This window comes from Phytophthora ramorum (assembly GCF_020800215.1).
Source record: "Phytophthora ramorum isolate Pr-102 chromosome Unknown Phyram_PR-102_s0003, whole genome shotgun sequence".
Classification (NCBI taxonomy): domain Eukaryota; phylum Oomycota; class Peronosporomycetes; order Peronosporales; family Peronosporaceae; genus Phytophthora; species Phytophthora ramorum.
The window spans coordinates 2,964,206-2,989,027 of record NW_027150649.1 but is presented as its reverse complement, the minus strand read 5'-3'; the positions used below and the strand labels follow the sequence as shown (position 1 = coordinate 2,989,027).

Below are 24,822 nucleotides of genomic sequence, written 5' to 3'. Positions count from 1 at the left end.
TGCGCAGAGTAGGCGTAGCTTGAGCTGCCGGCGATTAGCGCGCACACTTTGACCAGTGGGAGGGATCACGTGGACCATTTGCGCAGCTGGGCGGCCGAGCTGCGTATGTGAAGCGCTTCGCTTGGACTGGACGGTCAATTGCGGAGACCTGGCCAATCACCGAACTTAACAAACGCACGTCGATCTTTACAAACCGTGCGGCTGCCACAACCGACCCGCTGTCATTAAGGTTCATACTATTCCTCCAGACGGTCACATCAGACGATCTGCAGCACCCGCTTGATCTGTCGCAGCAGTATGACCACCACCGGGACTTGACTGAAATGAGCCCACGCTGCTGATTGGCCAACTGCCCGGTCAGGATGCTTCGTGGTTATTGGCCAGAAACGGACGCGCGCCGCTTCAAGATCGCGGTGTCCACAATTCGATTGCGTCGCCATGCTGCTCACGTTGGAACTCTCCACGTGCGCTCCTCTTACGGCGGAGGCCTGTGGAGTGCGTGCTTCTCGACCGAGCTGGCGCCTACTTCGCGTCTGTCCTCCACGCTGTATTGAGATGACGGCGCCGACATGCTCACGACGCCAATTGACACGTTTCTTGGAGAAGGTTGCTTAAAAGGAATAGGGGGCAAATACCAATGCGGTCGTGTAGATGAAGAGTTCATGATCCTGGCTGGTTCACTGCAGCTCAACTTGTCAACGTGGTGCGACGGCGCCCACAAGGTCGCTAACGATTGCGTAATGTGCTCTCCTTCTGTTCACCCCGCAACGTGCGCCTACCGTGGGCCACAGTGCGAGGTCTTCCCGTGGAGGTGTTTGTGGTCTTTAGCACAGCACGAGCGCACTGTGATCACGTGAGTTCTCTCTGGTCGCAGGAAGGCTCCATCCTGTGGAGTATTAATACCTTGAGGCTCCCCCACTACAGCCGCTGGGTCGCTTTCCTGTCCAACATGAACGATGCTAAATTTGCCGTCCGCGGACGTCAGGGTAAATCACGAGAAAGCGGCACTGCCAAGCCTTGGCGTTGGCAGTCGGAACCGAACCGAACCAATCATCGCACCCGCACAGCGAAAAATAGGCAACGCTTGATTGCTCCAAGGAGTCGCTTTCCTCGGCATCAACAGTGCTGCTTCAGCAACAATACCCTGCCATTCCACTGGGCCAGAACATTTAAAGGCTTGGACACCAATGACTGAAGTGCTAGGAAACACACCAGCACGTGCGGAGCGTGCCTGCCATCGCATTCCGCAAGCGACATAGGAGCTCATCGATATCTAGGCGCAATACTAAGCTTATCACAGACCGCAGCAATTCATGGTGGCACGTCCTACGCAAGCCGGGCGCCCGTGTGGGAGGCCATTGCAACCTGCACATTGACCTCGTTCGAGCTCCGTTGTCAAGCTGTTCTCATTTTTCAATCCGCTTCTCCAGCCTCAAGCCCCACCCTCGTCCAAACCACGCTACTATGGGCTTCGCGCAAGACTTGAGGGAGCTCCTGACTTGCATCTCGTTGGTGGCAGCGGTGGGTTACGTCACGGACTTGCAGCTCTTCGCAGGCGTCTGTGTGGGCATCCAGTGGCTCTCGGCTCTTTACGGCATTCCCAACAAGACGGAGAGATACTTTGACCTCACAGGCTCCGTCACCTACGCGACGGTCTCGTTGCTCGCGTACCTCACGAGCGAGTCGGTGTCATGGCGCGACACACTGCTCACGGCGTTCGTGTGGCTCTGGTGCGTGCGACTCGGTTCGTTCCTGTACTGGCGCATTTGCGAGTGCGGCGCCGACACTCGTTTCGCCGACATCATCGTGAACCCGCTGTGCTTCCTGGCCGCCTGGAACATCCAGGGCTTGTGGGTCTTCTTCACGCTGCTGTCCGTGCTGCTTAGCGTGACGCACGGTGTTGACGACCCGGAGATCAAGCCGCTCGACGTGGTCGGCACAAGTTTGTGGATCGTCGGCTACATCATCGAGATCACGGCGGACTACCAGAAGACCCAGTTCCGCCACGACAAGCGCAACAAGGGGCAGTTCATCCGCACTGGGCTGTGGAGCTACAGCCGCCACCCGAACTACTTTGGCGAGATCATGATGTGGATTGGCGTCTTCCTGGTGGCAGTCCACACGCTGCCCAGCTTTGCCATGCAGTGCGGAGCAGCTGTGAGCCCGGCGTTCATGGCGCTGCTGATCATTTTCCGGTCTGGTGTCCCGTTGCTCGAGGAGCAGGCGGAGGAGCGCTGGGGTAAGTTGAAGACGTACCAGGAGTACAAGGCGCAGACGAGCGTGCTGGTGCCCATGCCCAAGCGCACACTGCCCGAGCCAAAGAGGGCCAAGATCGCCTAAGTCTCTGTAAACGGAGACTCGTTGGATAGTATCAGTTAATACCCCAACGTCCATGTGGTTGCAAACGATTCTGATTTGTTGTCCTGGTTGAAGTGAGCTAATTTCAATGGTCGACTACCAGCCTTTGATTTGCAGCTTTGCATTGAGCACAGCACGCGTGTATATGGTGCTTCTACAGTCGTGAGGAACAGGGAAGAACTCGTTCAGGTAAGTGAGACCGTGCAGACTTTGGATATGTCACGCCACTTCCAAATTTTCTTTCGTCCCAATTAAAGCCCCCCCCCCTTGTCAATGGGATTTCTGCGCAACGTTGTCGGGATGGTGGTGAGTGGGTCGGCAGCATCACTGGTACCGTCCTACAAGGAGCTACAGCTCTACGCCTTCGTGTGCTTCGGCATCCAGTGGCTGTCGTCGCTCTACGCCGTGCCAAAGCAAACCGAGCACTTCTTGGACGTCACAGGCTCCTTCACCAACGTACTGCTGGCGAGGCTCACTGCTCGCAGCATTTGTGTGGCTTTGGTGTCTCCGTTTCGGCGCGTTCCTGTCCTGCGCATCAGCGAGGACAAGGGGTTCGTCGAGATCCGTGTGAACCCGCTGCAGTTCTTCTCGGTCTGGAACATCCAGGGCCTCTGGGTGCTCCTCACGGTGGTGCCGGTGCTGGTGGCCCTCGCTCACGGAGCCCACAACCCGGAGATGTCGCCCTTTGACGTGGCTGGCTCGAGTCTCTGGGCTCTCGGGTACCTCATGGAGGTGACAGCCGACTACCAGAAGACGCAGTTCCGCCGCAACGAGGCCAACAAGGGCAAGTTCATCCAGAGCGGCCTGTGGTTCTACAGCCGCCTCATGATCTCGTCCCAGCGCTCTTCCGCCTGCATCTCCAGCGGTGGGATACCCGACACCAGGAAGAGAAAGAGCATGGCAAACGCCGGGCCGACTGCAGCTCAAAACTGCAGAGCAACCGTCGGTAGTGTGTACGCAGTGACGAGAAACACGCCGATCCAGGCGTACCAAGCGTACAAGGCCCAGACCAGCGTGTTGCTGCCCATGCCCAAGCACCAAGCCACCGAGGTGACGAGGCCAAGATTGCCTAAATGCTTTCAGCACGCACAAGCAGCTGCTGTAGAAAACACAATGGTAAATCCAAGTATCCCAAGACACACGTCACAGATTCTCGTTCTTGAAAATAGCAAACTTCGCTGCCTGCTATTCCTGGTTTGCACCACTACCATCAAAAATACCCAGGGACGACCATGCCGTCCAGCACTTCCTCTCCCACCAAGACGTAGTCAAACTATCATGGACAAGCGCGCAGTGTCGAGTGCCAAGCTCAAGAAACCAGGAATGGGCGGTCGGGCCAAGGCCGTGAGCCTTTTGATGCGAGTACGTCGCTAATCTCGAATCCAAACTTTGTCTTACCAGTCCACCAACACGAAAAACTGTTTTGCAGGAGGAGGTGAAGAGTGACAAACGGCAAGCGGTGGCAGACGCTCTGACGACGAAACTCACGGCCAAATATGCCAAGCAAGACCCGGCCTTCGCCTCCTCGATCGCCAGTATGGCCAACCGACTTCTGCTGCACTCGCAGAAGCGGGTGATGGAGGCAGACATTGTGGCGCTGGAAACCGTGGTTAAGAAGTTGAGTCTGGAGCGTCAAAAGCTCAAGCATCCGGGCAGCAACAATGACAACAAAGGCGGCAACAGCGCTCGAAGAGGAAGTGGTGACCTTGTGAGAGCTGGTGCAAGTGCTGGAACGGAAGCGGGAGGTAGAGGACCAAGCTTAGAAGGCCTCAAGGGCCAAGATGAGTGGGTACTGCTCAATGCTCTCACACTCGTGGAGTTTGAGACCGATCAAGAGAAAGAGAAGACTAGGCTTGTGGAGAAGAAGAGGATGCAGAAGGCCTGGCTGGATGCCCAACAACAGGAGAAGGCAAAGGGTCGAGACGGTGAGAAGAAGATAAAGGACGACGCTTTCCAGCACCAGCAGCAAGATTTGAGCCAGTGGCGAGAGCAGGAAATTGCTAAACAGCAGCGACAGCACGAAGGCATCATGAAGGTTCGTCGAGAGCGCGACGAGCAGTTGAAACAGCAAAAAATTGCGCTGGAACAGCGAGAGGCGCAACGCAAGCAAGACGAAGCAGCGGAAGTGGAGCGTGTGCAGGCTGAGCTCAATCGGCTGGAGACAGATGCGCGTCATCGCCGCGACACGGAGCATGCACGCATGAAAAAGGTGCAAGCGGAAAATTCACTGGTGCAGCAGCACAAAAGTCGCGTGAAGCTGCAGGAACACCAAGAGGACGTTGAGCTGATGGAAGCCTACGCCCGCCGACTAGCTAAAGAAGATGAGGAGCGTATGCGTAGACTCCAGTCTAATCTCCAGCGTCGTGACCAGCAGCAAAGGGGCATCGCTGAGACTCTGCAGACTCAAATGAGGAAAAAAGCACTTGAAGACGAGCACCGCGCCGAGAAATATCAGAAGGAAAAAGACGACGCCGAGTTGCTGAAGCAGCAACTAGCACAGGATGCACGGCACAAGGAGGCGCTCGAGCGGCAGCAGTTTTTGCTCGAACAGCGCGCTCAGAAAAAGCAGCGCGAACGTCAAGAAGTCGAAGATGATCTCACGTTTGCACGCCAGTATCACTCCGAAGGCCGCGCTGCTATTGAAGCGCAACACCTCCAGACACGAGGTATCCGCCAGCGAAACAAGAGCTTCCAGAAAAAACTGGTCGTGCAAATGGTCGAGCAGAGGCAGGGCCAGCCCATGTCGCCCCTGCATTTGCCCCGTACGCTCATGAATAGCCGCGAAAGGCAACTGAACGCCAAACTTCTACAGAAACTCGAGGATGACGACATGGGCCAGAAGGTGCTGGAGAAGCTCAGCCCCTCCAAGGTGGCTCCGATTATCACTACCAGCTTTTACTGACTGAAGGCTGGCTAGCAAGCAAACCGAACTTCCATTCAAATATATGCCAGAAAAAAACTATTGCCCGACCTACAAGTTCAGGGCAATACCTTTTCCGAAAAGTGTAGTCTAACTGTCTCCTAACGCTCATGAGAATGCAAAAATTCTCCACCAAGCGCTACAAGTCTTTTTCACAACGGCACGCCATTTGCGTTGTGTTATTGCTCCTTACCGTGGTAATTCTACCAAGATTTACGGGCTGTATGTACGTGAGTTATGTGCCTAATAGAGACTCGCACTAAGTACCTATACTATTTTCGCGTTCACTGGCAAGGCACTTTGCAGGTGTCTGTTTCCCGGACTGCATCGTATTGCACTTGGATCGTCTTCTGGGGCAAGAGGCTGGCTCGATCATGGTTCCAGTTGCAAGTCAGCCACCGAGATGGTAAATACTCGCTGGAGCGTATATTAGCTTTGGAGGATTAAACTCGAACGGCATCCCCTCTTCGAGTCATTCTCGTCCGTCTGAGCACCCGCTCCCCATTATAACGGCCTGACGTGTACAAGATTTGATTCCGTTGCAGGACCCAAAGGAAGGTCCAGTTGCAAACTATGGTTTTTGGATCCGAGTGGGGCTTGACGGGTGTAGTCGGCTACACTGCAGCTGTGCAAGCCCAGTTTCATGTGAATCGAGGCAGATTTTATCACCTTCAACTCATCCTGACTTTTTGCTGCGTTGGTGTCACATTTCCAGCTATAAGTATGGGTCTTTCCGATTCCGTTCATATTGATATCAGGACTCGCGGTTTTCTATACGGCTAGTCTCGTTTCGCCTGATCGCTGGACGACAAATCTTTCATGATACCTCAGCAGATCGAAGCCAACTCGTTAGGTGCATTGCCTTTATCGGTATCAAGGGGCTCATGATCATCGTGTACCCGGCCTATCAAACTCTGTTCACCGAGGTGAGAGAAACACAATACGGATCGGCTGTAATTTTGCTGCTCCCTCTGATTAAAGTGTTGATGAAGTATCTCCTCTCAATATATACGACGCACGTGGAAGACATAATGCCTAAGGCCATCATCTTCATCGTTGGATTTTTCAACGCTCTGTACGTGACTACATGCGTGCAACGAGCTTCGCACCATAGTCACCATGACAACCGTTGATTTTTGCCAAACAGCATTCGGATGATACAACTTGTACCGCCACATTTGCACAATTTCGGCTCGCCTTCATGAGAGTATTGGTACATGTACACTAAGTCAAGGAAATTTGTTGGCCTCTATTCGAGTGCTTTGTCACAAACCTGAACTGTGGCGAAAGAGGCCGGCATTCGAGTACACTCTAGTATTCCGTACGCCCTATCCGACTCGTCACGGAAACTGATCGACTCGCTAGCAGAATTCACAAATGGCAGTAGTGCAGAAAAGCTTGTTTTTAAGAGCATACCCCGTGAAGTACAGCATCGCTCCAAGAACACACATTTTAACGAGATTACCAGCATTCAACCAACAGTGAATGCAGGTGCAAGGTAAACTCGTTCAGCGAGAATTCAACCTTTTGGGGCTGTATCCAGCGCTGAAAAGCAAAAAGTCACGAGTAAACCAAGCATTGTCCACACTCCATCCGGCCCGAACTCGTTTATTCTGCACGAAGCCCTCGAAGCGCTTTTTACATCAGAGTGCATGGTTCTAACGGAGTATTTAGAGTCTCTCATCCCCGTATTTTACAGATACTTTGTCCTGACCATACGACACAACATGGATTTGGAAGGCATGATGCCTAGTAATGTGAATTCTACAGTGCGCAACGTTTTTGATCTCGCGCTGCTGGAGATAATATCTTTCGTTATGTTTGCGACAGTCATGAAGCGTAACTGTGATTTGAATGAAATTTATCAACTGGCATTCGTACTGGTAACTCAGATGATGCTGATCTAAGACAAAATAGCAATCTGGGTATTAGCCACTCTGGCTGTCTGAGTGGTGCATGTGCTCTAAGTTCTGCTCGTTGTATCGGGATTTTCTTTGACGTCTACACTTGTGCTTGTATATAAGGGTGGATTTTACCTTTCAGTTCGATTGGATCGGGAAATGAAGCTAGAGTCTACGAGTAAGTAAACCTCTAACCAGTAAACGGAACGTAAACCTGATATTTCCTCTTCACAACGACTGCCCCCAGCGCCAATTTCGTAACAAAGCGCCGTGCCATAAAACGCTTCTTGTTCACAGTAAGGGTGCGTGCGAACTTTCACATTTGCGAGCTACCAACGAAAAGTCACAGCTGACGAGATAATCCCGTCAACTACCCATCCTTCACGTGAACGGTAGGAACCACGAATTCATGCTTGGCCACTAGTGAATTGTAGTATTCAACATGTCCTTCATCCAGAAACTTGCGCGGGGAAATCTCGTTGTACCTCAGCGAAATCTGCACCACTTCGTCCCCGTGGCACTTGGCCATCATGATTCTGGCTCGTATATCGTTAATCACAGGCAAATGTTCGTCACAAAAAAGACGCCGTGATATTTCTGGGTCAACGTTGGCATTGCCGCAGCCCACAACGTTGCAGATTTGCGTCCGCCTTGCATTTTCACTCGAGTGCAGAGCATAATCGTCAGCGTTTCGCTCGTCCACGAATTTCTCGTTCTGCCTCAGCAGCACCACGTGGTCTTTGCACACCATCATCTTGTCGACGAGTTTGTTGCCGTTCCTGACGCAGTGTCCGACTTGGCAGAGTCGCACCACTCGACCGCCATTATTGACTCGAGTTCGGAGGGGGAGCGTCTGGCCTGCAACGTGTACGTCCAGCACTAATAGTGGAGACAAAAGGCGACGGCAAAAGTAGTCGCGGCCGTGAGCGCACACCCCCTGGCTTGGATTACTGTATTGCATACCAAAAAAAAAAGTTCTAACATTTCCTTCGTACGACTGCGCGAACAGTAAACTGCATACAATTTTCATACTGGACTGAGTTCTTGCATGGAAAAAGGAGGATTTTGCTTACGGAAGTGAATGCAGCTTCAATACGCATCGATCACCCTACGCCACCACCGGCTTGAGGACTCTGCGCGGTGGGTTCAGCGGCTCGGTTGCACGTTCCTTGGCTTTCTGCTTGGCGTGTTTGGCCTTCTCGAGAGCGTGCAGCTTCTCCTGTACACGCTGTCCGTAGTCCGGATCCGCCTTTGCGAAGTTGGAAACAGCACGGGCTTGGACTGGCTTCGACGCGTTGACGAGCGAACCCGCAATGTTGTCCGTCAGACGCTCGCGTGCAGCAGCGTCCAGCGTCTTGCGGTAGAAGTCGCCCACTTGCGAGAAGTTGTCGTCGTCGGCAGTTGAGAACTTGTCCACTATCAAGTGATCGCCTCTGTACGTGTGATAGCGCAGTGTGTCAGCTTCCAACGGACCCCCCATGCTGTTGGGGAAGTAGTTGGGGGCGTCGTTCATGTTCCCATCGACCGTCATGAAGCCGTCGCGTTGGTACGTCTGAGGCTCGTTCAGCGGCTTGTTGACCGGAATCTGCTGGTAGTTGGGGCCGAGGCGGTGGCGATGCGTGTCCGGGTACGAGAACAAACGCCCCTGCAGCATCTTGTCGGGCGACGGCTCGATGCCCGGCACCATGTGCGACGGCGAGAACGCGAGCTGCTCCACCTCGGCGAAGTAGTTTTTCGGGTTGCGGTTCAGCACTAAGCATCCAACCTGCTGTAGCGGGTACGAGCTGTGCGACCAAACCTTGGTGACGTCGAACGGGTTGACGCGCTCGGCTGCTGCTTGGTCGGGCGTCATCGTCTGGATGTACAGCGTCCACGAGGGGAAGTCCTGGCGCTCGATAGCGTCGTACAAGTCTCGGATGGAATAGTCGGGGTCCGAACTCGCGAGAGCGGCGGCCTCGTCCACTGGCAGATTGCGAATGCCCTGGTCCGTCTTGAAGTGATACTTGACGTAGGTGGTCTTGCCCTGGCGGTTCACGTTGACGAACGTGTGGCTGCCGTAGCCGTTCATGTGGCGGAAGCCGTCAGGGATGCCGCGGTCCGAGAACAGGAACGTCTGCTGGTGGAGCGTCTCCGGACGCAGCGAGAAGAAGTCCCACATCATGTTGTCGTCCTTGAGGTGCGTCCCGGGAAGCCGCTTCTGCGTGTGGATGAAGCTCGGGAACAGGATCGGGTCGCGGATGAAGAAGATGGGCGTGTTGTTGCCCACGAGGTCCCAGTTGCCTTCCTCGGTGTAGAACTTGATGGCGAAGCCGCGAGGGTCTCGCACGGTGTCAGCACTGCCCGACTCGCCTCCGACGGTAGAGAATCGGATGGCCACGGGGGTGCGCTTGCCCACCGATGAGAAGAGTTTGGCGCTCGTGTACTTGGCCGCAGTGGGGTGCGTGACCGCCAAGTAGCCGAACGCTCCTGCGCCTTTAGCGTGCACCACGCGTTCAGGGATCCGTTCGCGGTCAAAGTGCGCCAGGTGATCGAGCAGAGCGAAGTCCTGCAGCACGATGGGGCCGCGAGGACCAGCGGTTGCAGACGCAGTGAGACCCGTGGGTGGCAGCGGTGCGCCGTTGCTGGTGGTGGCGACTGGCGGTGTGGCGGGAGCCATGGCTTCAAGTGGCGCTTTGCAAATTGAAAAGTGAGAGAGCAGCAGGTAGACCATCAAGCCGAACACGCCAATACAATGGCTGCGTGTTAGCTCTTGTCGCACCCCCGGAATCGAGACATGATCGAGCCCTGTCCGACCCGGGCGACCATAAAGTTCTCTGAAAGGCTCGAGTGGCTGCTTGGTGGCAATCGTTGTCGTACCTGGAGGATCCCTTTCAATCGTAGGGATCATGTACCCTATCATCAAACTCTGCGCAGCGAACATTTTTCCTAGTTGTCGAAGCTGCTTTTTACCCGGGTGAAGGCATCGTTTCCTACAATGGAGCGAAACAGTCCAGCCAAAAGAAGACTGGCACGCCTCCTGCAAGTAGCAAGTGCAAACATGGGATGGAGAGCATCCAATGACCAAAACGATGCCTGTGTAGGCTACCGCCACAGCCAGCGAGAAAATAAAAAGCTGTCTGGCCGAAAGTGCAGCGCCTTCGAGCAGGTATCTGGCATGAATTGCTGAGGACCCGGCGATTACACCACCTTGAATAGCAACTCGAACCCAAAAGCCGTAGTTTGCGCGCCAACCATCAGCCGGGTACTGAAGGAGGGGGCGCATTCCTGGCAGAAAACCAACGCGGCAATCGGCACCGGCGTACAAACAGTAGCTAACACTACTCGAGAAAACAGTGTGTTGGATATACTTTTCAAATGCCAGTAATCTCTCCATCGAGTAGTTTCCGCCGTAGTGACTGACTTGCACCGAAAGCCAGGCAGCCAGGTCCAAGATTCCAGCAAGTTAATTTTCAAGTTGAATCCACGTGAAGCTGCGAGTCCAGGCCCAGGCAATAGCATATGCTCTTCAATACAAAGGGGAAAGGTGAACGAGTCAATAGTTCAGAAAAGTTGAGCGAGAAACTGTCGGCATCTGAATTAAATGTGTCAATTCAGTCCGTTGACATCGATTTCCTCATCGAATAACGCTTTGCTTAATTAACTGGGAATCTCAGTGATATGGAACTGGTCTCGCCAAAATCCTAGTTCACCAATTGGCATGTGTTTGGGGCGAATAGATGACGAAAGTGACTAGCAACTTGAATAGCTCGACGACTTTTCTCGCGAGAAATTTGGAGGCATCACCACCAGTTGTTTACTTTCAGATCACGAGAATACTCGAACACTGCACAACATTTTCATGTGAAAGTTATCCTGAACGCTTCTAATCTACTGTAATAATCCGGAACAGAAGTCAAAAGACCAGGGGTCCCTCCTGGTACCAGTTCAACTTGATCTTTGATTCAAGATGCGTTTCGAGCTCTGGTTCATTTCGCAGAGCTTCAATGCGGATTGACCAAAGGCAACAGCGAGCTTTCGTAAGACAGTTCAGAAGTAACATCGATTTATTCTTATGAAAGCGATGGTTTCAGCGGGCAGACCTACTGCCAAACCAAAATGAACATGTCAAAAGCAACACTCATGGGCTTTTACGGCTGCATCACGGGCGTGAACACGTCGAAGAAGTCCACGCCCAGCCAGTACGCAGTCAGGTTCGAGTACAACGCGTCGCCTTCCACCCAGTTAGCAGCGTCGTTCACGTCACCCGAACCAGAGTACTTCGCCACAGACGGATACGGGTACGCCGGACGAGTGCGGTAGGTAGTACTGGAAGATCCCGACTCGGAGCTGTCCTCTTCCGTCGACGTCATGATCTCGTGCGGAGCCGAATCAGCCTCCACCCAGTCCAGCATCGGAGTCAGCAAATCGAAAGACGCCATGCCTTCACCACTTCCGCAGTGCCACACGCCGGGGAAAATGTACATGCGGTTGAAGTCGTCGACGGCATCAGCGCCCATTGTGTCGATCAGCTTCTCGTGGTACTGGATGGTCGTGCGCGGTGAAATGTGCTGGTCGGCCCAACCATGCCACAGAATGAGCTTGCCGCCAGCTTCGTGGAAGGCAGAGAGATCAGGACTCACTGCGTCCAGGAAAGGGTGGTGCGGTCTGAGGAGGTCGATGGTCGAGTTGGCAAACACAAAGTCATCCAGGGTGTAGTTCGGTCCTGGAGCGTCTTCAAAGATGAGGTAGCGCAGTGCGGACAGAGCAATTGACTCACTCAGAACGGTGCCTCCGTCCGTAGCGGGGATACCGACTCCGACCCACGCGTTCTCGGAGCCATACTGGAGCTCCCCCACGGTCAAGTGTTCGCCACTGGCCTCGTCGATTGGACCTGTGTAAAAGTCGTAGGCCACCTGGGCTTCGGCAGTCGTCAAGCACGTGGAATTGTCGGCATCATCAGCACACTGAATAGTCCTCGGGTCGAAGGAGCACGCGCGAGGATCACTGAGAAGGCCATCTTCCACACCATCCAGTGCATCGCACGCAGCGATGACAGCGTCGTACAGGATCGGAACGCGCGAGGGATTGAAGATCGGCGCGTCATTGGCGTCCAAGTTGCTGTGAGCAACCCAAGCGTGGTGGAAGCTGTTCTGGAACTGGAAGAGGAACGCTGGAGCTCCAGCCACGATGCCGTTGAAGTCTTCCGGGTAGCGCAGTGCCGACATGACAGCCTCGCGACCGCCATCCGAACACCCGTTGAAGTAGGCGAAAGCTTGCTCCTGGCCATAGTACTGCTTGATCAGAGCTTTGGCAACCTCAGCCGTGTTGTGCACTGCCAAGTAGGCGAAGTCGATGAAGGCGTCATCGTTCAGGGCGAAAGAACCGTCGGTGCCCCCGTCCATATCGGTCGTAGCAACGGCGAAGTGCCCATTCTCGTACTGATCAGAGCCTTCAGCTGCAACGACAGACAAGGTGACTTGGTCGGCACCGCACAAGCCACCACATCCAGCTTGCAGGTAACGTTGTGTCCACGTGGAAATTGGCAGGCGGATCATCCACTTCGCTTGTGGCGGTAGGTAGCCTTCCAGGTAGCAGTACGACACGCCATCCACCTCCGTCTCCGATGCCTCAGTGATGTTGGTACCGTTTCCGCCGACGGATGTGAGGTCCACCGATGCCAAGTCGGAGCAAGCGATGACCGGCTCCACGACTGCGAGGCTCTCACCGCTGTCGATAGATGCAGAAGCAGCAGTGGAAGAGGTGGTTGTACTAGCCGTCGAAGTTGTGACCGACGTGGTCGACTGCACTGAAGTTTGGCTGCCGGTGGTGGTAGTGTCTACACACTCGTCCGCGAAGACGGTGCACTGCGCGAGCAAGGTTGCCACGATCAATGGAGCGTAGGAAACCCTCATCTACTGTGAGTGGTGTCGATGCGAGTGACTCGAGGGGGATTGAGAAGTGAGAGAGCTCAAAGATTCAACTGGGCGTAATTAATATTGACTCAAGTGCTAGCGCTGCTCTGTTCTCTAGTAAGGGGATTGAAAAGGAGTCGACTCCACTTCAACATGCATGACACCGATAGAAGTCATCAATTCACAGCATCGGTGCATTATGATTATTCCGTGCGGTGTGGAGACGACAAGTGGTTGAACTTGAACCGGACACCCGTGATCGGCAAGAAAGAAATCCACTTGTTCGGAGCCTACGATCGCTAGCTCTCCACCGGCGTCTGCAGTTTTGCTCAGCGAAAGAGACCATACGCGCAATACCCATGCACGAAAACGGAGAACCCAGTCATTGGTACGAAGGTGTCGATGTACACGAACCTAATCAGACATTTTTTGACAAATTGCTCCTGGGAAGCTCGAAGAGTTAGCATGAAGTTGGCCCGTCGTCATCACTGAGCACTTGATTCATTTAATCGCCGGCGTAGAGCAGCAACGCTATCTGGCCCTTCATCGTGAGTTGAAGTGCTCATTCGATCCTTTGTCATTGACCCCGACGCTCAGCTCGTGTGTACTAGTACTGCACTTGATTCTCTGCAACGATACGAAAACACATTGCTCGCTGCCGAAGGAATCCGCCCCATTTGTATACATACTGCGATAAGCCACTCCGATCCAACCCACCCATTTATGTGTGCTCTCTTGGCGTGCTACAGACAACGTAGTCTCGAGGGCGAGAGCGCGTGTGCATTCATCTCGTCGGCGCGGATGATGAACTGGTCTCTTTTATCAGCAGCAGTAGGCAACCCAAGTTCAAGGAGATCGGTTAGGACGGAGTATACAACCCAAACACAATCCAACGCAATCTATTATGAAAACGCTATTGACTAGCAGCACGAACAGAAGCAATTACGCACCAAGGCCACCTTGCTCTGCAAATGCGTATGGCTGTCGAGAAGTCTGAGGCTCAGCTCCAGGTGCACTAAGGGTCTGGAGGAGGGGATCTCCGTTCCCCCCACCCGCTTTCACTGAAGCCAAAGAGTATTGTCCCGAGAAATGATCAAACAAACTGCAACCACAAGGACTGCCCACAGCGATGCCGGCAGCACGTACGTTGAAGTATTAGCACGCTCAAGCGCAAAATTGGCTCGTGTTCATCATATCCAGCAAAGCTGGCCTTACTGCAGCGTCAGCACCGCCCTTTACTGATTGTGCGACCACACGCGCATTCTACATGTACAGCCCAATCGGTGTAGATCGTAGCCCGACACGATGCTTGACGAGATCAAGTACGAACTTTGCATTCAGCCATAATGGCCCGAAGTATTACTGACACTATACGTTATCGGCGTTCAATTTGCTGAGTCATTGTTTAGGGCGACTGTCTCCATGCCGCAGACTGGCAGCGAGGTTGTGCTACACGTATTACGTGAATACATGTCGACAACATGAATCCACCATTCGCACCAGGGATGCCAGGCACGGCGGCAACAAGTATAGTGTTTCCATCTGTCTTCGCTTGTTGTATTGAGATCCCTGCACAATTAGTTCACGTTCATCAGTTCAGACTTTCCTTGTGAACACCCTCGGGCGATCGCATGATTTATTTCTTCTGCATTAGAATGCGGTCCAAAGCTAGCGTTCGATACGCTCACGTTGAAGTCGCCCACGGCAACAGCACCGCTTATGAGCTCGCATGTAGCGGCTGGTTCCATCAACTGTGCCTTTGAAGCTGCTGGAGTCCAACGCACACCTTGCTTTTGCCTCTGAAGCCGGATAAAAACGCTGAGAGCCCCGGCTCAGGACGGAGCACAACAACGCCGTGGTGGCCATGACACGACAGGATGCACGAACCGCTCACAACTGGATGACTCTCTTTTAGTTAGCTAAAGACTGAAACAAACGCTACCGCTGAGAGGGGCGACCGAGAAAAGTGGGAAACCTACCGCCACCAACCTTTCCTACCTTGCGCACTGCTTACTCGTCGGCCGCCTTGGTCGTCTCCAGGTCCTTGAACATGGCGATGGCCTCTTCAAGCGTCTTGGTGCCCGTGACCTTGTTGTCGCGCGTACGGATGTTCACGGAGCGAGCTTCCTTCTCGTGAGCGCCCACCACCAGGATGAAGTTGTAGTGAGCCATCTGGCCCTCACGGATCTTCTTGTTCAGCGTCTTGCCCGAGTCATCGATGTCGACGTCGAAGCCGGCACGGAACATGGCGTCCTTGACCTCGTAACCGTAGTCCACGAAGGCGGCGCCCACCGTGACGATCAGGATCTGGCGCGGCGACAGCCAGAACGGGAACTTGCCGGCGTAGTGCTCGACCAGCACGGCGACGAATCGCTCCAGCGAACCGTAGATGGCACGGTGAATAATCACGGGGCGCTTGAAGTTGTCAGCGTCGTCCGTGCGGTACTTCAGGTTGAAGCGGATGGGCAGCTGGAAGTCAAGCTGCACGGTAGCGCACTGGTGCTGGCGCTTCAGCGCATCCGTGATCATGATGTCGATCTTCGGGCCGTAGAAAGCGCCATCGCCCGGGTTCACCACCCACTTGCCAGCGCCAACAAACTCGTCCAGAGCCTCGCCAAGCTGCGTCTCAGCACGCTCCCACTGCTCCAGCTCGCCCATCGCCTTCTCCGGGCGCGTGGACAGCTCCAGGTTGAACTCAATGCCGAACACGTCGTACACGTACTTCATGAAGGACAGGAAGTCCAGCACCTCCTTCTTGATCTGGTCATCGCGGCAGAAAATGTGGGCATCGTCCTGCTGGAAGCGACGCACGCGCGTGAGGCCCGTCAGGGCTCCGCTCAGCTCATTACGGTGCAGCACGCCGCAGTCGGCAAATCGAATGGGCAGCTCGCGGTACGAGCGCTGGCGGAAGTCGAACATAAGCGACGCGGCCGGGCAGTTCATGGGCTTCAGCGCGTACTCCTGGCCTTCCACGTCGAACACGAACATGTTGTCCTTGTAGTGCTGGGCGTGGCCCGAGATGTTCCACAGCTCCATGTTGTAAATGTTGGGCGTGATGACCTCCGTGTATCCGCGCTCGCGGTACTGCTCCCGGATGAACTTGAGCAGCTTGAAGTAGATGGCCGAGCCGTGCGGCAGCCAGAAGCCGCTGCCCGGGCTGAGCGAGTGGAAGAAGAAGAGCTCCTCGCTCACGCCGAGGCGGCGATGGTCGCGCTTGGCGGCCTCGGCCTGGAAGTGCTTCCACTCCTTCATCTTGTTCTTGTCGGGGAACGAGATGCCGTACACGCGCTGCAGCGTGTCGTTGGTCGTCTTGCCCAGCCAGTACGAACTGGAGGCGCGCGTGACGGCCAGCGCCTTGATCTTGCCCGTGTGAGGCACGTGGGGGCCGCGGCACAGGTCGATGAGCGGGCCGCAGCGGTAGGCCGTGGTCTTGCCTCCGTCCGGGATCTTGGTCGAGATGATCTGCGTCTTGAACACGTTGTCGGCGAACATCTCGAGGGCCTCGTCCTTGGTGAGCACGATGCGCTCGAACTTTTGCTTGTCCTTGACGACCTTCTGACAGGCCTTTTCGATCACGCTGAGGTCGCTCTCCGGGACCGTCTCCGTGCCCATGTACGAGTCGTAGTAGAAGCCTCCCTCCACAGGGGGGCCAATAGTCAGGTGCGCGCCCTTGAGCGTCTCCAGGCTCTCGCCCAGAATGTGCGCGCTCGAGTGCCAGAAGACCATGCGGCCCTCCTGGTCCTCGAACTTGAGCAGCTCCAGCCTGCAGTCGCCAATGAGCGGCCGGAACACGTCCCAGAGCTCGGCCGAATCGGCCACGGCCCCGCAGCAAGCGTCGCCGGCCTTGTCGCTGGCCTCGTTGCCGTCCACGTCGGCGGCCGTGACGCTCAGCGGGTCCTCGGGCTTTCCGCGGTACGTCACGCGCGCCACGACGACCTGGTCGGCCAGGCCCTGCGAGATCTCGAGGGCCACGTCCAGGGGCGTCGTCTGCCAGGCCACGCCCTCCTTCACGGCGCCGTCGGGCAGCGTGATGCGGATGGGCGTCTGCGCGGCGGCCAGCGCCTCCAGCTGCTGCTTTTGGGCGGCCATGATGCGGTCGTACACGGCCACGCGCGACGCCACGAACGGCGGGTTGGGCGTCAGCGTGAAGGCGCCGCCGATCTTGGCCTCGCTGGCCGCGCCCGTCACCTTGGGGCCGCTCTCCTTGGTCAGGCGCGTCTGCGCGCGCGCGGGCTCACTCATGACTCTTCTCGGATGTGGGGGAACGCCAAACTGAAAATGACCGAGCGGATCGAGTGGATCCGAGAATGGACAGTACAGGGTTCATCTCGAACGGAACACCTTCAATGTCAATATAGTATAGAGGAGAATACATTTAAAGAGTTGTTCGAAAGATACTGTTTGTGGGTGAAGGAATTTCAACAATATATCGATTATTGCTCAATATAAAATGTGAAGTGATAGCTGTTGCAAGTTCAGCGCGCGTCGGCGTACGTGGCCACTGCAGCAAAGCAATGCAGACCTCCAGCAATCGAGCAGCCAAGAGATATTTCCAAGCAGAATTGGCCTAGTCGACATGCACGGCGTGTATTATCATTCACTCTATCGTTCATTTCAGACAGCTCTACAGAGCCCAACGCCAGCTCGCGGAGGTCAATCGGAATCTTGTATGGGAGGGGAGGCAGGCAGGTGCTTCGTGCAGCAGCCACTCCATCCGCCCGTCCGTTTCGTTGCGATTGCTCCCGTCCGCTGCTTGGCGCGGGGTCTGGTCTTCTACAGCGACGTGAGCGCGAGCTGGGCCTGCAGCTGGCGGACCTTCTCCTTCAGCTGGGCGTTCTCAGTGCGCACGCCCGCCAGCTCCGAGTTTGTGGCGCGCAGCTCGCCGTTGAGCTCTTCCTGCAGCGACTGGAACGACGCCAGCGTGTCAAACATCTTCTCGCGGCGGGACTCGAGCTCGAGCACACGCGCACGCAGCTGCTCCTTGTCCATGGCCTCCGTGATGATCCGTGTGAAGATGCTGAAGATGTCCGACTCATCTGTGAGCGGGAGCATGACATTACAAAGGTTAGCATACACGGAGTGGCCTGTGGGTTAGTGCACTAGCGCAAGAAGACTCACCGTTGGCGTAGTCATTGTCCACAATGTTGACAAGGAAGTACGTGTCGTGGACATGCTGGATCACTTCGCGCGAGCGCGAGTCCTCAGCGTAGGCCGACGCCCACTGGGTCTGCCACAGCTCGAACGCCTCATCCTTCCACGCCGCGAACGAGTCCGAGTCTACAACAGTCGGCTGCACGATTTCAATGCCGGGGAAGACTCCCCACGTGACGGCCGTAACGCTGTGCAGTGGTGTGTTGCGGTGCTCGTCGCCTTGGCGGTTGAGGGCGTGGAACGAGAGCTGCGGGTAGTCGCGGCGCATGACCTTCACGAGGTGCGCCATCTTTTCGGGGGCAACGAAGAACTCCACGTAAGCCTTCTGGAACACAACACCGTTGTCACCTCCCCAGCCGACAGATGGGTCGCTGGAGGGAGCACCATTCACCCGCGGCTGACTGTTAATGGTCAGGAAGCCGTTCGAGTTGAGCCACTGGAGGTTCTCGCGGATAGCAGCACTCTCGAGCGACAGGGCCTGCTCGCACCACGGCAATTGCTTCACGTGACCGTCAATGAAGCGAACGAACACGTTCCACACGTCCTGCTCGGTCGTTGGGGTACCCCACAAGTCAGCGCGCTGGAGCTTCGGGCGCTTGAAGGCGAGATAGTACTCCGACAGCTCACCATAGGCCGGACTCGTGCGGTCCCCCCATCGTCCGTTGGGGAACTCGTCCCACGCAGCAGTGCGCGCAATGTAGCTAGCCTGACGGTTAGACCAGAAGATCGGGCGGACCTGCTCGCCTTCAATGGTGGAGCGCTGCAGCGTGGACTGCCACGGCAGCTCTCGCTGGTTGCGTGCAGGCAGCAGCTGCAGCCCTTCCAGCACCTGCGTCACAGTGGTGGCCAGGTTCATCGTGTAGAAGTGCAGTGAGTTCACGCCAGCAGCCAGCAGCCGCTCGCACGTCTCGACCGCAAGCTGCGTGCCGTAGCGGCGCACGGCCGCGTCGTCGTTCTTGATGGCGTCCAGGGCCGAGAGCACATTCTCGGGCACGCGGGTCTTGCACCAGCTCGTGAACTTGCAGAAGGAGCTGTAGTTCTGAATGGGCAGGTACCCGGGCAAGATGGGGATGGTAATGCCAGCGTCCTTGCAGTCGGCGATCCACTGGATCATGTTGTCCACGTCGAAGAAGAACTGCGTGATGATAAAGTCCGCGCCCGCGTCCTGCTTGGCCTTGAGGCGCTGCAGATCCAGTGCGCGCGCCTCGTTGGAGGGTGGCAGGTCCGGGTGGTTCCACGACTCCGTGTGCACCTCCGCGTAGCCCGCGCAGGCGACGCAGAAGTAGTCCCCGTGCTCCTCCCTGATGAGCTTGATGAGATCCTCGGCGTTGCTGAGTCCGCCCTCCACGGGCGCCCAGCGGTCGGCCCCAATGGGCGGGTCTCCTCGCAGCGCCAGGATGTTGCGGATGCCGGCGGCGCGCGCGTTCTTGAGGATGCGCTTGAGCTGCTCCGTGGGCAAGTGGCACGTGAGGTGCAACAGCACGTCCAGCTGGAACTCGTTCTGGATGTGGGCGCCGATGCGCAGCCACAGCGCCTCGTCCTTGAAGGCGGAGCGCCACGTGAGCGTCACGAACGTCGGCTGCAGCGCCAGCCCCATCTCTTCCACGCGCGTGAGCAGGTTGAACACGCCCGCGTTCGTCTTGGCCGGGAAGAACTCGAAGGACACGGTGGGTCGCGCAGACGCGTCGTCCGCGCGCGTCGCGTACGCGCTGCGGATGGACTCGATGATCTTCCCCATTGCTCTTGGAGGTCGAAGTGATTCTACTGGTTGCGCGCCAAAGTGGCGATGATGAATATGGTGTGGTGTACACAACTCGCAACATTTGCTGAAGTTGAAGCTTTTGATTCATGGCGTGCACGCCTTAGAACAACACGTTGCCGAACTGGTCGTGGAGCAGCATCTGCAGCGAATCTGCAACGTGACGAGTTAGCAAGTCAGCCATAGCTCATTTAAGTTTTCCCATTCCAAGCAGGACGCACCCGACAGATCGTAGACGGAAGAAATCTTGCTGTCGAAGAAGACGTACAGCTCGCGGTGCGAAGTCTCTGACTTCTTGGCGAGTACCCAGCCAGCATGACGCGTGCGGACGCAGATTTCGCGGTTGCCCACATTAGAAGATCTGTGCAGCTCCGCGTGGAGGTCGTTGACGAGTGCTAGCGTCGACGCCGGGAAGTAGTGCGCCAGCAACTTCACAGGCACTGGGAACAAGTCGTCCTCCTTGCTCTTCAGAAGCCGCGGCACGTGTTGGATCCGGAACGCAAGATTGACGCGATTGATGTACAGGAATGGCGGCAATGGACGGAGATTCGGTATGCTACAGCAAAGTGCAGTGCGTGTCAATCAGTTTAAGCCTTTTACGTCGTAAGCTAGCAAGTGCACCAGCAGGCGTACCTCTTTTCAGGAGCAAAGGTGGAGCTGTAGCGCGTGAATATGAGCTGTGCCAGGTCTTGGAACCGCTGATGGCTATCGAGATAGTCTTCTAAGCGCTCAAGCGAGGCCGCATTCAAAACTCCTGGTTCTGCACCAAGGGGGGTAAGCTTCGTCTCATTCATGCGTAGCAAGATGATCATCGTGAGATCTGCCTCATGCCACACCACCACTCGACGCTTTGCAGACATAGTTGAGCTTGCTGCAGCAGAATTCTCATTGTCGGGAGCGGCCCAGTCATCAAGAGGGAAAATAAGTGGGCTCCACACTGCTTCTGTTTCACCCAAAGCTCTTTCAGATTGCTTCTCTCGAACTACATGCAGCAGCTTTGAAAAGCAGCCATTCTTCAGCAATAAGCCAGCATTACGAAACGAGATGGAGCTAGCTCGTGCTTTCATCGCATTTTTCGAGCTGGCAGGGCTCGCTCCATAGCTCCGTGGCCCACTAAATCGAGTCGATGATGCTGGAGAATGCGAAGGTGACCCAAACGGCGAGGATCCAGCAGTAACTCCAGAGCGTGGGGTGGAGGAAGATGTCAACAGATTAATGCCGCCAGACGACGGTGCTTCCGACAGAAATGTTGACAGCGAGACGGGGTGTTTTTTGTGTAGGGAGCGAGCCGCCCTACGAATGTGAGGAGGGCCGTCTTCTGTGTGGGAGACAGCATCGCATTCTGCATAGGAAAGCTTACTGGACCAAATAGGAAGGAAGGTATCCTCGTATGCGTTCGTCATCCACAGCGTATTGCCCGCTGGTGCTGTATCAGGGCAAATCTCGCCGACGTATTGGGAATCGTCACCTCGGAGCATTGTCATTCCACGGTCTTCGCGAAGCCGAAGAAATTTATACAGCAAGTGCATCGTATCAGTTTCCATAGAGCTCCACAGAAGATTGCCTTTGAAAAACAGCGCCGAGCTCTCCACTTTATCTGCTCCCGTGTTTGCATCTGATGACTTTAGCTCTGCGTGGAAACCATTTACAAATGTTTGGAGTGTCAAAAATGTCGGCTGGTCCATCGGGAAGTAGCCGAGCCCTTGTAACTCTGAAAACCCACTCGCTCCACGAGCGTCAAGTGCCTGTAGCAACGTAGGAAAGAAGTCGGCACATTTTCTCTGCAGTATTGATACAGGTGAGTGTGCCACCAGCACCTCAAGCTCTGCTTCTACGGCCATCTTCTCGTCTTGTAGTCGCGCCATCACATTGTCGTCTTGCTGTCCACCAGCGTCGTCAAGCAGCTGATTGTGAGTGTGAGAATCAATGGCAAGCCGAAGCTTGCGCAGCCGCTTCCGGGTCCTCGCAATGCCCATCAGCAGATCCATTCCATCCTCGTATTTTCCCGTGATTGAAGTCGCGTCACTCTTTACGGGAGGCAGCCAGCGTAAATTACTGAGCAGCATGCAGACCACAAGCTTGTTAGTTACAGGAGATTCCGCTCAAGACGATTCAAGATAAGCCCACCTGTCGATGCTCCCGTGGAACAGTCGAAACATGCCATACATCTCCCGCAGCAGAGCCTCGTACCCAAATCTGTGGGCTTTCTGTCCAACAGCAATTAGTCAGAGCTTGGTCTGCATCAGTCACAGTCTTAGACAACAATATCCTACGATTTCGACTGTCGGATGCACGCCCTGCAGCAAGAGCCAAAAACCCATATGTGAGCGTCAACGGCAACGAACTGCCAGCCATTAGATAGTTCCCCGTACCAGCGCCATAAAGATCTTCGGCTCCACCTCCAGGATGAAGAACCGCCTCTTAGAGAGCGTCACACTCGCCCACTGTGGCGTCGTCTCATTCGTCTGCACCCCGCGTACAAACGCCAGTAGTCCTTGCACCAGGTGCAGACTCTGCAGCAGCCGATCGCCATCTTCGAACGAGTACAAAACGCGCGCGCACAGCTCGTCCTCCGCCGCCTGCTCGTCGTCCGAGCCGAGCGCCTCGTGGAAGAAGAAGAGCTCATCGTTCACACCAGGTCGACGGTGGTCACGCTCAGGCATCCCGAAAAATAGATATTGTGCTTTGGGATTTGGGATTTAAACGTGCCAAGTGGTGGGTTTACGATAAATCAAGGTGAATAAAATCGGGCTGGCATATATTTACGCTAAAACAGCCCTTTTTGCACTTTTGAAAGTGCAATAATGGCAGGGTTATTCAGCTGTCAGCCAAGGCATCGTTAAGCCCCACGCCAATCGAAAATGCAAGCGGCTGCAATATTAGGGCATTCGTCATAGTCATATATGTGCCTGCAGCACATGACAAGCTTTCAAGTAAGGAAAATTCAGTTCATCTTAAATCCTTATTAACTTCGAATTAGACCCAATCGAGTTGGATTACCTCAGATTGATACGTTACCCTTGCCCTTTAAGGTCCAAATAAAACAACATTTCGGGTGACGAAGCAGTCGACAATCACAATAAGTCGAGCTCGAATTGTTATAACTCGAGCAAACGGCTAAGTGTAAACGACAAGATCATTGCAAAGTACAATATTTGCGCTTTCAACCAGTTTGTCCAGCTATTTCGTGCGTTAGATAGTAGTCGTACTTAGAACTAACTCATCGAGGCTTTGAATTGGTCTTTCCGAAGTCGTGTTTCATGCACGACAATGACAGAAAATGGCAAGTCGTGCTAGGGCTGTCAAGATGCTTTCAGATCGCCCAAGTATTACATAATGAGCGAGTATGAAGCATGCACGATTTACAGCAATTCGTACTCGAGTACGATTTATACTTATCTCGTGCAAGATAAGTCGTACGGATTCGAGGCGAAAGTGCCAAAAACTGCAAAGCACAAATACATTGTGCGTCTACAACAAGGATTCTGCTATCGCACCATAATAAAGCTTGCAGATGCATAATATATATTCCCCGTGGTGTCGATCATGGTGCTGCACACTGTGAACAACCACAGCAGTAATATCACTAGTTCTTACCTGCATTCGCCTGCATCCATTCATTCATTCATCTGTATTAAATGCAGGCTGCAGTGATGAGGCAATCTACCGCTGGTTCTGCACAAATGACATCCACAAAATGCGATATATCGAGGGCGAAAAGACATGCTCGCTGGTGATAGACGCTCTACTAATCGTAACGAAACCAGTGTGTGATCTATCTCCAATCGGTTCGAGACCAGGTGTTGCTTGCTCAGGGCTTGGTATACTTGCAGCGCTAGGCTTGCTCAGACTTCGTCTACTTCTTCTTTGCCTTCAAGTAGTTGAAGTATTTGACGTAGTCCGCGTACGCATGGTTCAGTTGGAGCTCGAGCATACCCCTTCCAGTACGCTGCACTTCCCTCATGGAGGCGGCAACACCCAACTTTTCAGCGTATTCGTCAGCGGTCGTGCCAGCTCTTCTCATTATCTTAAAGTTGATCTTTTCAAGCAGAGTCAGCGTGTTCCCTCTTTCTTCGGAATTATCGCCTGCGTAGATCGTGGGGTGCATTCTCAGAAGCCGCTGGCTCGGACCTTTCGGCGAGGTCACTTGGGCGATCTTGGCTTGGTTGGAGTCCGTGGTCATCGCGAAGGCCTCGCTGGCAGTATTACAACAACCTCGCCATAAACTAATTGGCATGATGACCTCGCAGGCCAGCATTACGATTGCTGTGTGGAACGTTTACGGACAGCTCTGATCGCTACCGAAGCCATGGCTCTGAAGTCAATCTACACCTGGCTGGCCACAAGAGCAGTTCATCGTCGTGCGCTGCTGCGGCAGATGGAGGAACATGCTCAAGAGTTTCAGGAAAGTGAACGATAAAGAACTCGTACAGTGTGAGATGTTAAAGCCATCGTTCGACCAGATGCGGATGGAGACATGTCATGGTCATTTGCCGTAGGATCGTCGGAACAACACTGTGAACTACATGTACCGTATCCTGTTAATTACCAGTATCGCTTAGTCACGTTAGCTGTAGTCCGATCTCAATGATTGTTTGTATCCCGGATGCTCACTGGGAATGGCACCTATCCAGGCGTCAATCTCGCATTTTGGCGGTGATGGCGGCTAGCTTCCTGCTTGTCAGCGAGGCAAGATCGTCCAAGTGACCTCGCCGAACGATCCAAGCCAGCGGCTTCTGTTCTGATGCGCGTTTTTGGCAGACACGCTTAAGAAAAACGGCCGCTTGGTTTTCAATATGCGTTGTGCAGTTACAAGGAGTGGATCCATTACACTTGAAAAAA

General features: G+C 54.7%; 9 protein-coding genes across 9 annotated transcripts; 2 read left to right on the top strand and 7 right to left on the bottom strand.

Annotated features, from left to right (window-relative positions):
• Window positions 1-1,464: 1,464 nt before the first annotated feature.
• KRP23_4066 (uncharacterized protein) lies at window positions 1,465-2,340 on the top strand (the record flags this gene model as incomplete). The annotated part of the gene is made up of 1 exon (XM_067888985.1): window positions 1,465-2,340. One exon carries the CDS (start codon window positions 1,465-1,467, stop codon window positions 2,338-2,340), a length of 876 nt encoding a protein of 291 aa, XP_067748184.1.
• A 291-nt stretch (window positions 2,341-2,631) lies between these two features.
• KRP23_4065 (uncharacterized protein) lies at window positions 2,632-5,260 on the top strand (the record flags this gene model as incomplete). Its single annotated transcript, XM_067888984.1, has 2 exons — window positions 2,632-3,720; window positions 3,788-5,260. The coding sequence occupies 2 exons, from the start codon at window positions 2,632-2,634 to the stop codon at window positions 5,258-5,260; spliced, it is 2,562 nt and encodes an 853-aa protein (XP_067748183.1).
• A 2,289-nt stretch (window positions 5,261-7,549) lies between these two features.
• On the bottom strand, window positions 7,550-7,933 carry KRP23_4064 (uncharacterized protein; the record flags this gene model as incomplete). Its single annotated transcript, XM_067888983.1, has 1 exon — window positions 7,550-7,933. The coding sequence occupies one exon, from the start codon at window positions 7,931-7,933 to the stop codon at window positions 7,550-7,552; it is 384 nt and encodes a 127-aa protein (XP_067748182.1).
• Window positions 7,934-8,287: 354 nt separating this feature from the next.
• Window positions 8,288-9,835, bottom strand: KRP23_4063 (Catalase; the record flags this gene model as incomplete). The annotated part of the gene is made up of 1 exon (XM_067888982.1): window positions 8,288-9,835. The coding sequence occupies one exon, from the start codon at window positions 9,833-9,835 to the stop codon at window positions 8,288-8,290; it is 1,548 nt and encodes a 515-aa protein (XP_067748181.1).
• A 1,471-nt stretch (window positions 9,836-11,306) lies between these two features.
• KRP23_4062 (Mono(2-hydroxyethyl) terephthalate hydrolase) lies at window positions 11,307-13,070 on the bottom strand (the record flags this gene model as incomplete). Its single annotated transcript, XM_067888981.1, has 1 exon — window positions 11,307-13,070. One exon carries the CDS (start codon window positions 13,068-13,070, stop codon window positions 11,307-11,309), a length of 1,764 nt encoding a protein of 587 aa, XP_067748180.1.
• A 2,010-nt stretch (window positions 13,071-15,080) lies between these two features.
• KRP23_4061 (Threonine--tRNA ligase 1, cytoplasmic) lies at window positions 15,081-17,312 on the bottom strand (the record flags this gene model as incomplete). The annotated part of the gene is made up of 1 exon (XM_067888980.1): window positions 15,081-17,312. One exon carries the CDS (start codon window positions 17,310-17,312, stop codon window positions 15,081-15,083), a length of 2,232 nt encoding a protein of 743 aa, XP_067748179.1.
• Window positions 17,313-17,843: 531 nt separating this feature from the next.
• On the bottom strand, window positions 17,844-19,959 carry KRP23_4060 (putative methylenetetrahydrofolate reductase; the record flags this gene model as incomplete). The annotated part of the gene is made up of 2 exons (XM_067888979.1): window positions 17,844-18,106; window positions 18,189-19,959. 2 exons carry the CDS (start codon window positions 19,957-19,959, stop codon window positions 17,844-17,846), a joined length of 2,034 nt encoding a protein of 677 aa, XP_067748178.1.
• A 124-nt stretch (window positions 19,960-20,083) lies between these two features.
• Window positions 20,084-22,643, bottom strand: KRP23_4059 (uncharacterized protein; the record flags this gene model as incomplete). Its single annotated transcript, XM_067888978.1, has 7 exons — window positions 20,084-20,133; window positions 20,202-20,536; window positions 20,614-20,800; window positions 21,755-22,035; window positions 22,108-22,187; window positions 22,254-22,277; window positions 22,353-22,643. 7 exons carry the CDS (start codon window positions 22,641-22,643, stop codon window positions 20,084-20,086), a joined length of 1,248 nt encoding a protein of 415 aa, XP_067748177.1.
• A 1,193-nt stretch (window positions 22,644-23,836) lies between these two features.
• KRP23_4058 (uncharacterized protein) lies at window positions 23,837-24,238 on the bottom strand (the record flags this gene model as incomplete). The annotated part of the gene is made up of 1 exon (XM_067895842.1): window positions 23,837-24,238. The coding sequence occupies one exon, from the start codon at window positions 24,236-24,238 to the stop codon at window positions 23,837-23,839; it is 402 nt and encodes a 133-aa protein (XP_067748176.1).
• Window positions 24,239-24,822: the final 584 nt, after the last annotated feature.